The sequence below is a fragment of the Dromaius novaehollandiae genome, chromosome 14, assembly GCF_036370855.1.
Source record: "Dromaius novaehollandiae isolate bDroNov1 chromosome 14, bDroNov1.hap1, whole genome shotgun sequence".
NCBI classification, from domain to species: domain Eukaryota; kingdom Metazoa; phylum Chordata; class Aves; order Casuariiformes; family Dromaiidae; genus Dromaius; species Dromaius novaehollandiae.
Window position 1 is genome coordinate 265,178 of NC_088111.1, and position 10,601 is coordinate 275,778.

At 46.7% G+C, this 10,601-nt stretch overlaps 1 protein-coding gene across 1 annotated transcript; it reads right to left on the minus strand.

Annotated features, from left to right (window-relative positions):
* Positions 1–3,074: 3,074 nt before the first annotated feature.
* On the minus strand, positions 3,075–10,350 carry LOC112991429 (interleukin-9 receptor-like). Its single transcript, XM_026113903.2, has 8 exons — positions 10,272–10,350; positions 9,737–9,845; positions 8,317–8,510; positions 7,522–7,658; positions 7,005–7,179; positions 6,641–6,755; positions 5,530–5,614; positions 3,075–4,551 (listed from the first exon to the last, which is right to left on the minus strand). Exons 1-8 carry the CDS (start codon positions 10,348–10,350, stop codon positions 4,000–4,002), a joined length of 1,446 nt encoding a protein of 481 aa, XP_025969688.2. The 3' UTR covers positions 3,075–3,999.
* Between the last annotated feature and the right edge of the window lie 251 nt (positions 10,351–10,601).

Sequence of the window (10,601 nt, forward strand, 5' to 3'; positions counted from 1 at the left end):
GTGCGAACGGCCACCGCCGAACGAGGCCAGGCGCCGGGGAGGGAGGCTGGCGGGGCCGAGGCCGTGCTCTCGGGAGCGGCGCCTGCAGCAGCACACGGGGTCGGGGAGCAGAGCAACAGGCCGCTCGGGCTGCCCGCGGGCACTGCTCCGAGTCTAACCAGCACTCGCGGTCTTGCGCTTACACAATGATCATATTAAAAAAAAGAAAGAAATTAAAACAGAAAGCTTGTTTCCCTTGTCTCCAGAATTACTCTCCTTCCATCTGCTTACTTAACCAGGATGAGATTAATGGCTTTCTTGGCCTATTTCTCAGCCGTCACAAGAGGAAAGGATTGCTTGTACAGGCTAGGCTTCTGCTTCTCTGCGCAGGAGTTTGCAGATCAAGGATCTTGGGCCCTGAAGCTTCAACTGGACGTTGCAGGGAACGGCTGTGAGCATCCAGCACCTGTAATCGATGCTTGCGCTGTGCTTCGACGCATGAGCCACCGCACTGGGAGGAGAAGCCGTCCTCCCCGAGAGGGCACAGCCGGCGAGAGCTGCTGCCTCACGTTGGCTGCGCCCAGAGCGCTGCGGTACCTGCGCTGTTGAGAAACACACACCTCAGTCGTCCCGTCACTCCTTCTTGGAACGAGCATGGAGATGACTAAACAGCTGCGTGTCCGACAGAGACGCAGCGTCCATCACCCGTGCTGGGGAACGTGTGTTTCGCAGAGGAATAGCTATTGAGTGGGCAGCCAGCAGAGCTACGCTGGCACTCGCGTGCTGGAGGCCATGGGATAGCTTGCCAAGCTGGTCCCCCTTGGCTGTGAAATACATCTGCACCCAGGAACTTTCTTCTCCCCTTCTCTGCTGATGGAGGTAGCAGCATCACTGGCATAGTGCTTTGGTCTGCAGAATAGGGAAGGCACTTACTTCTTCCCTCTCCTACTTCTCCTGTGATGTCCTTAAACCAACTTTTGCTTTTTTTCTGTTCAATGATTGATATAGCTGGTGGTTTCCAAACTATAGGTAAATTACTTTTGAAAGTTCTTGGGCATTAACTTCTGAAAAAAATCACAGCTTGCATGAATTCCTCTGCTTTATTCACCTCTGAATAACCACACAGTGTTAGTTCTTTTACTTTACTCAGTTTAGCAGGTAATAAAAAAGTACAACGAACAAATAAAACCTTTGTCACAGAATGTTTTCAACTCCTTAGTGGCTTACAAGCATTTCTTAAATGCCTTCTAAAGTTTCCTTTAGCAAAACTCAGAGGAAGAAAAGAAAGGGAAAAAGACTGACTGCTTTGTTCTGGTGCAGGTAATAGACAGCACGTGCTCGGTAGTCCCAAGCAACATAAGACTTTGAAGGCTTGACCAGAACCTGCAGTACGTCGCTTACTAGATGAAAGTTCTCTATATTCCACTGGCTGCATGTATATCACACTTAAAGACACCCTCCTCCCACCCCCCAAAAACCTAGAACAGTTCAGAGAATCCGGAAGAAGCTGTGAAACACCATAGTTTGATCCTAGCACCAGACCAAAAGTGAGAAAAAACAAACAAAGCAAATGGAAGTTGGGTGCTTACATACTGCTTTTCTAGAAATTTAGTAGTTTTTCATTGGTAGAGTCTAAAAATGAGGCTTTGATTTTTCCAATGACCTAACTGCAAAGAGGAAGCATTTGTTAGTTTTTCCGACAACAACTAACATTTTCTATGGCACCCGTTCCTCTTCATGCTTTTCCCATTTTGTAAGTAGGTCCATAAAAGTAGGAAAAAAAAAAAAAAAGCTCAAAGTGGTTAGACCTTCACCTGGAGAACCACTGATGATGCAATATCTCTTCAGACCTTTTAACCATCAACCTGTTATCATCTTCAGACTGTGTTCTTATACTCTTCTTATCCTGGCCTGAAGGACACAGGCAGCAGCACCTTTGACTTTTTATTTCTGTCAAGTCGTTTCCCAAGTACCTTCAATCTCTCTGCTTGCTTTTGCTTCTCTATCTCATTAGTCCAGATTTTATGTTCTCCCTTTCCTAATCTGATCTGCTGCTCCTTGCTCCTGTATTTTAATATAATTGTTCCCACTCTCCTTTTGCCAGTCTAGAATAGCTATTTTTTTGTGCCTTCTCGGAGCTCAGGACACAGGGTACACAGATATTCTGGGCAATACTGAGGCTTTGTCTACGTGAGAAGGTTGTGACCTCCTTAAATCATCCCATTAAAAACAGTAAGGGTATTTTAAATGGTATGACTTTTTTTTTTTTTTTTTTGAGAAATATATTCCAATTAAAGAATGGTTCATAGTGACTTCAGTTTCATATGAATATATTAAGTGAACAAAATTTCATGAAACTGGTGCAGAAATTCTTCTATTCTGAAAACAGAATCCATTTGATGATTTCAGGAAGCATTACTTCAATATGGGACACTACAATCAAACCAGACTAGGGATATAGAAAGCTTGAAAGCACCAAGAACCTTCATACATACGGCATTGCTTTACTGTTTTTCTTCTCCAGAGGAAATTATAGCAACTGACAGTGATAGTAGCATCAGATTTTTCTCCTATCATCAGACTGTGGCAAAGTATAGAGAGCACCCTTGAAGATTGTTTTTAGAACAAGATAAAAAGCACAAAGGACCAGAAAGGGACATCTTTTCCATCAGAGAGAGGACTCTGAAAAGCCCCGTGCTCAGAACACGGAAAGCGAGCGGCTGCCGGTTCCTCTGGGGCTGTCGCCGAAGCCGAGCGGGGAGGCTCGATCCGACGCCTCTTTTCTCCCAGGCGGAGACCTCCCGCGGCAGCCTTGCGCCTGAGCTGGCCAAGCTTGGTCCTGACTCGGAACTGAAGCCCTTCTCTGTGTCAACAAAAGCAGCCCAAGGGCAAACCGGTCCGTCACCGCAGCGACCTGGGAAGCCTTCCCGAAGAGGAGAGCAGGAGCGTGCGAGTGGCGTCTGTCTGTGCCACGCGGCACGGCTGCACGGGTACGCTGCGAGCATGCCTGCTGCAGCCGCTGAGCCCGGGGACCCGCTTGGTGCGAGATCAACCATACACAGGGTTTCCCGTTTCTAAGGCAGAAAGTAAAAATCCTGGCAGTTAGGCTCTGGCCAGGACTGGCTGTTCCTGTTGGGCAGATGGACAAAGCACTGGTCAGTTCTGGAGAGATAAGAAAAGCCTTGGAGGGGCAGTGAGCCTGGCCTGTTCTTGCTTTTCACCTTTCTCCACTTTTATCAGATCAGCCCTGACATTAACCTTGGAACAAGTTTTTGTTAGGAGTCAAAGCAGCAGACGGGGCTCCATCACTGCAAACAAGAAGCTACATCTGTTCACATGAGTAAAGAACAAAGCCCACTATCTGAATATCTTTAGATGTTGTAATTATAAATTCTGAGGAAATCAGAAGCCATTTTAAGTCAATGTAATATTAAGAAGCAAAATGCACCTTTAGCAAAAAAAAAAAAAAATCATTTTTAATCAAGAATCATACATAGTTTTAAGAATAAAGATGGATTTTAAATCACGGTTCAGCACATTGTGAATATTGCTGCTCCTCCTTCCAGCAGGATACAGTAGCTGTCGGGTTAAGCAGGTCTGCAGTGAGGCGAAGAACGGTGTGCTGAGAGCAGTGCAGAGCTGCTCCGTCTCACGAGGAAATCATGATCTGGCAGGGCCGGGAGAGGCACGGAATTGTAGTAGCTCTTCCAGGGGAAAGACAGCACAGGTCTGCTGCTGCCTTCTTAGACCAGGTGCTTGGTGTAGGGAAGGGCATGGTCACATCTCCCCCGAGACAGCAGATGTTACTGTGGTCAGGCCTTGCAATGGCAGGGGTAGTATTTGCTGGCCAGAGCAGCTGGTCACAACCTAATTTTGAAGTTAAAATTTAAAAAAAGATTTTTTTGACTAAAAATAATACTTTGTTGTAATTGCCTGTCTGTGCAGTCTCCATTTAAGCTGTTTGGGGAGATGTGTGGAGAGGGGAGAGGACAGTGCACAGACCCTTGCAGGCAGCATTCTTCAGGGAATATCATTCTCTTCATTCTGGTGTTTGACCAGACCACTGCCTTCAGAGAGCTTCAGTAGTTCAGCAGGAATCAAAGCTCCTGTGGTGCCATTGTCACACAAGGTGCAATAGTCACTACTGCTGAAGGACACATTTGCCATCTCCAAAGATTCCTGAAGCATCAGGAAGTCACCCTCTAGATGCTGCAAGTGAGAGGAATGATTCTGTTCCATGTTAGGGCTATCAAGGTTGCTTTTAATTATTTCAGAGATTTTCAGACCAACTGTATCATCAGCATGGTTTTGTGCAAGCAACAGCGCCAGCCTCACTTCTATCTCTTCTGCTCCCACATACCTGCTGGGGACATACTGCCGGCTGGGAGCAGAGGTAAATGCAAAATTTTCTTCTGCAGCAACCAGATTTGTGCTTTCCATAGATTTCAAGGAGATCTGGGAAATCATATCTTGGGTGCTTAGTCCAGAAATCCCATCAGCAGGCACTTTGTTTGTGTTGCTGGCCTCTTCTCCTCTGAGTTGGCCACAGGCCTCATCACGTCCAACCCAGTCCTAGTGAAAGGATCAATACATTCAGGACATTTGCTTAGAGGTGGAATTTACAAAGTAAATCCTATTTCTGTATGGCTTTGGCACAGTAGCCCAGAGGTTTGGTGCAAATCTACTGGGCAAAGTTAGAGTGAGAGTGTGAAGAATCTAGCTTCCATTTGTCCTGAGAGAAGATTTCACAACAAGAAAATTTTCAAGATTCCAGAATACACTGCAAGCTGCTTGTATTGCTTCGGCTTTACAAAGACGGGGAGCACCTTTTGCAGTCAGTGTGGGTATCAGAAGGTGGTGGATGAGAAGGCAAACGCGCTAGTGATGCTTCTTAGCTTTTGCTGTTTCTGTGAATTGGATCTGTTCTGTCTTTTGTGGTTAGATTTAGAGCCAATTTTCAGAGACAATCTCACTACAGGGGGAACATGAATGGTCCATTCCAACATACCTCCAATATCAGGAAAGGCCAGGAGGGAAACATACTGGAGGAAGGAGGCAATGCTGATTTGCTACAAAGGAGAAGCCATCAGTTAAAGAGAAGGAGACTGGGGCTTTCTTGATCTTGTTTCTTCCACCTGACAGACAAAATATCTGTCTCTCTATGAAAGGGGAACTGGATTTAATAAGCTAGAGTAAGTACCTTCTGCATACTCTGCTCAGGTACCGTTTTATCTGGCTGAACAAGGGGCAGATTGAAAGCATTAGTTATTGGTTCTGTGTAGAAAGATCCTGGGGATATAGAACAAATGCAGATGGTGGATGGATAAGGAACTGAGTGACTGGAGGGGTTTTGTTTCCCTAGACAGCAGCTCTGCTAGTATAGTCTGCATGCAAAGGCAGGAAACTGAGTGAGAAACAGTAAAATCCCAGAAAGAGCAGAGCCATGTGTCAGAAACTCTGTTCAGCAGCTAGAATGATTAATCCTAGAAAAGAAAAATCCTCCCCTTGTGAACTGACAATCATAAAAAAGAAATGAAATTTACTTCTTACCTTAAAATTCCCATTGTGCAAATTATAGAGTGGCTGAAAGAAGGCAGCTGGTGTGGGAATGTTAAGGCAGGAGAGGCTTTTTGCCCTGAAATAAGAAAACACTTTAAAAATCAAAAGCCAAAGAAATGTTCCATATTGCGTCTCAATGATATAGTACACTGGTTAGAGGAAAGCTCTGCATTTCTCTTGGAAAGATTACGGTAGAAGCTGGTTTCACATAGCTCTGGACATCTTACAGGTATGCATTTGCACAGCTGCCACTTGTACGTGTATTTAATGTTTCTAACCTTATGTGCACTCTTCTCAAGGGTTTCTGAGGAATGGTACATGCTGCAAACTTAATACTAGTCTATTACTCATTACATGCACTGAGCTATTTATGCATTTGTTTAAGCAACTTATTTGATCCAAACCACTGTTGCTGGAAGTGCTTTAAAAAGTGGTAGTTTCATTACATTTAGATAGAGAAGTTGTGCCATACATTTTAGTCTCTTTACTAGAGGGTATTTTGTGAAATCTCCTATTGTATGGACATCATGCATTCTGTTTCTCTCAGGGCTACCTGTTCATGGAGCATAATAATATATGTTGAGGCAGGAAGAGAAGAGGTGGGAGGTCAGCCTTTGGTCTACTAGCATAAAAGATCGTAGAGAAGAGTTGAACCAAGGCATTAGAGACACTTTTCTTCATACACGTTGGTCCCAGAACCCAAGAAACACAGAACCTAAGTCTGTGCAGTTTGCCTATACTGGTATTTTACATACTGACTATTGGCAGGTGTGTTACAAATAGTTTAATGTCTACATCAGTTTGACTACCTTTATGGACTGCTGTTTACTTGCACTTCTAATTTACCTACGCAAAACTTAACCCAAGATTTCCATAGGTTTAAATTCCTTTACCTCTAAGAGGCCATAGCCTCAGCCCCGGCCTTTGAGCTGAGTTTGGGTGCCAAGCACTTTGTTCTCCCTAATCGCTGAACGGTGGGTCATTAACTATCGTTGTCCACCTGTGCAGCAGAAGCAAGGAGCAAACTGGATATGAGAACGCTTAATTTACCTTCCCTGGGCTATAAAAGTCAAGGGGAACTTAATAGAAAACTATGGCATACCTTGAGGAAAGCTTGCAGTTCCAAAATACGTAGAGCACGGTAACAAAACTCAGAGGAATAGACAAGAACTGCACAGTTCTAGTATTAAAGAGCTTTTCAGACAGTTGTGGAATACCTAGGGAAAAGAATCAGCACAAAAATAATTAGTAAAAAACCTAGAAGTCAAGATAGGCCCCTAAACAACTAAGTAATGCTAATGAAACAGGCTGCTAAAATCTTGAAAGTGATTTTTGTTATAAAAGCTTGAAGGAAGCTGGTTCGATTTAAAAAGCTTCATCTTACTAGTTATCTTTCCCCCCAATTTTTAAGAATTAATTTGGGCATGGGAAGACGTGAACTAAGGTAAAGACAACATTGTTTGTACCTGCTCTTTGAAACAGTGTTGTCTGGCTCCACTCACTCCACTGACTATGGTAAGAACCCTCATTTTCAGAAACTTTGCAACGAACTCTTGCAATGTAAGTGATACCGCCGCGAAACTCTGTGGCTTCAATTTCTATCTGTGGCAGTGAACTGGTTGGTGTTTTGTTCAATGCAGTCTGCAAATTATTAGAGAAGAATTTCTGTTAACAAGGCTGAGAGAAGGGTTGGTCTTTGAGTAACCGTGTGTTTTCTTCCCCACCTCCCCTTCGCCAAACCCTCTATTCTTGGAATCAAGAAGAGGGCCTGGATGATGATGGGATGGCTTCTGAACGCAGGGTTAAGGAGGGAAAGATTTATTGATCTTCCATATTGATGTTTTATATAAAATCCTTCAATCTTGATGTGGAAAGTCAAAAAGGCCAGCTCAAAGCAACCAGCCGCAAGAAGGCCTTGAGCTGAGTGGCAAGGGCATTGGACCCAACGAGCAAGGCAGGTCAGTGCATGGCTCATCCAGTTACCTCCCAGGATGTGCTGTGCTCCTTATACTGCAACTCATATTGAAGAATTTCACTGAGGTACCATGGCACGCTCCACCATATCTGACACTTGCTGGCAGTGATGTTGGCCTGGAGGTTCGAAGGTGGATCAAGCTTTACTGCAGACAGAGAGGTATATTATTCACAGTGTTTGGGACTGGAACAGAGCAGAAGGACATGCATGTTCCTAAGCTGACTGAAATCTTGGAAGATAAACCTGGCTTTAAGCAGCAATACTGAGACCAGCAGTAGACCACGTAAGGGGTGGGTCAAAACAGCCACAGAAATAGCCCCTGGGGATAGTTCTGCAAGCACAGAACCACTCTGGATGTCACATTCTGCTCTTCCAGCTAGCACAGAGGCTGAGATTTCAAATACTAGAGCATTTCTCTGGAGTACCAAGCCATGGGACTTTGGACCAGGCCCATGACTTAATTTCTTTGGAAAAAGCAAGCACAGAGGCAATCCAATTGTACATAGGAGAAGACTAATCATAATCCATGACACAAACACACTGGATGCAGACAAGCATCCCTGAAAGCTGCTCCAAAGCCAGCCCTCTCTGAAGCCCTGGAGAGGGCAGGACAGAGACACGCTGGGACTGCATCCTCACTGGCAAAGCCTGGCAGCACGCTTTCCAGGGATGGGTGGGCTGGCTTGTTTCCATTATTTTCACTTGTAGTGTTCGAGACATCCTTTTCCACCACTGAGTATTTCAGACCCATTGCAAAGCTGCTGGCAGACCCTCCGCCCACAGCCGCCCCGGCTCATACTTACTGTGCTGGCGGGGGCTGTACTCTGGAAAGGTAATGTACGTGTGATTGCTCCCAAAGAAGTTGCCTTGGAGGGAGACCCTGTAACCGTCTGTTTCCAAGATCTGGCTGGCTAAGCGGACTGTGCAGTGGTATTGATTCTGCATGCTCTCTCTGGCAGTCAGTTTGCAGCTGGCATTTTGGCCCTTTGACCAGAGGCTAAAAGAACAAAAGGGCTGAAAGTTTCTCTTGTCGTATGATTAATTTATGAAAGATGGGTGTCAGCTCGGCACAGCACCGGGTGCAGGGAGAGCGTGAGCCCCTCAGTGCAGACAGCAGCAAAAGCTGCACCGGGGCTGGCCAACAGCAGGGCTGAAGGGGCTGGCGGTGACACGGCCCCCAGCTGCGCAGAGCCCTGTGCTGCCCGCGGCTCGCGCCGGAGGGCTGGACAAACGCGGGGCAGGAGCTAGCCGGGCAGAGCACGCAGCTAGCAAGATGCCCGTTAAAACCTCTTTCACTATGAGCGAACCAGTACTGACAGCAAAACATGTCCAGGGCTGGTTTGTTTTCTATATTCGCAAGCTTCAGCATGGCAGAGCAAGATGAATGACAGAATCAAAGCATCATTTTGGGGAAGTATCTACAAAGAACAACCATTTAATACCAAGCCATCTAGTGTAACTCTTTACTAGCAAATTATTCGTGTTGCCTGTGACCCCACAATAAACTGGGATACCATAACTTATCAGCTTGGCATTATTTCATACGCTTACAATCCAATGTCAATTAGAGCCATCATACTATTTTTCACTTAACCATACAATAACTAGGAGGCATCTAATGTCAGTGGCATACCCTCATGTAATAGTCACTAGCTGTCTGCAGCCGAGACAGCTTTATTATGTAGTTAAACGTGTTCTCTTAAATGAGCATATCACGAGGTTTATCATCCTACCACCTAGCAAACTATTCACCAGATTTCTTTTGTTAGAGGTGAAAATTGCATTCTAAACCTGTTATTAAAGCTTATAACTTCCTAGGCTTTCAAAAATCTGTTTAAACTAATTTAGATTAAACCACTAAGAGTTTAATTTATAGGCCGCAAGGCCCGGAGCGATTCCAAGAGGCGACCAGGCAACCCTGTGCAGGACTGGTCCCGGGAGCCCCCGGCCGGCGGGGCGCACGCGCCCGAGAGGCCGTCGTCGTCGTCGTCGGAGGGATGCCGGCCGCTGGGCTGCCCCGCGGCGGGTGCTGCGACCCCGGGCCTCCGCCACGGCCCCGCGGAGGGGGCGGTTGCTGTGGCGGGTGCGGGGCCGGGGGCAGCCCGTCGCGCTCTCGGCGTGGGGCTCGGCCGCAGCAGAGCGGAGCCCGCACGCGGCCCAGGCCACCCTCGCTGCTGCGTGGTCCTGCCCGTGCCGGGGATGGCACTCGCGTGCAGCTCTTACTTTGTGAAATGCAGATGGAAGGGTCCCTCGCCCACGGGCTCCTCCACCGCCCACCTGCAGCTCACGGTGTTCACGTAGTTATTCAGACAGCTGAGGCTGCCAGGGAACTCTGCAGAGGAAGGAGACTACAGCTGCATTCATGCGTCGCCCGATGAGACCTCACTGTCTCCCAAACATACGTAAAAAGTATGGCTTGCTAGCACTTCCTTTACCGATGCCTCATCTATCCTTCCTCACAATAGTCTTCCTCTCTTGTACGGCACTTCACTGCATGAGATGAGTCTAAGATCTTAGGGCAGGGACCTTGAGCCGTGGCTATGTTTTTTCAGCTGCCCAGCTTGTCCTGGGAGCTAGGAACAACAGTACCTTCTCAGTTCTCCAGGCAGGACACTGCCCAGGAGCTGTGCCAGCTCCTGGTGCGACAGAGCAGGTAGTCACGAGCTGTCGTATTGCATTCTTTAGGGAGCGTGCACAAAAACGAGAAGGTGCATGCGTACGTTCTCCAAGCACACACCTGTTCCAGATCTCCTCTTACCTCTCCCTCTTCCTCCACCAAAGAGCACCACAGCAATAACAGACAGCTGGACGCCCAACTGCTGCACATCCCGGCCCATTCCAAATGGTATCTAGAACACAACAATTAGAAACATTTTGCCAGTATTTGTACCAGCAGGTTGAAGCTTCGGCTATGTGCTCCTGCCAGGCCTCATACAAGCTAGCCTTGACTCTGAGGGACAGGGCACTAACTCAGCTTTGTCATTTCTTCTACAGGAAGTGGTCCTTCCATTGCAGTAAGTGCACTTTGCACAGGAATCTAAAGCACTAACCACCTGAAAGAAGATCCTTAACTTTTTGCTGTCTGCTT

Bases quoted from the DNA above. Each gene is read 5' to 3' on its own strand.
- LOC112991429 (XM_026113903.2), bottom strand. From the start codon at position 10,350: ATGGGCCGGGATGTGCAGCAGTTGGGCGTCCAGCTGTCTGTTATTGCT. The intron at 9,846-10,271 runs GTAAGAGGAGAT...CTTCCTCTGCAG, and splicing joins TGGTGGAGGAAGAGGGAGAG to AGTTCCCTGGCAGCCTCAGC. The intron at 5,615-6,640 runs GTATGCCATAGT...TTCTTATTTCAG, and splicing joins AACTGCAAGCTTTCCTCAAG to GGCAAAAAGCCTCTCCTGCC.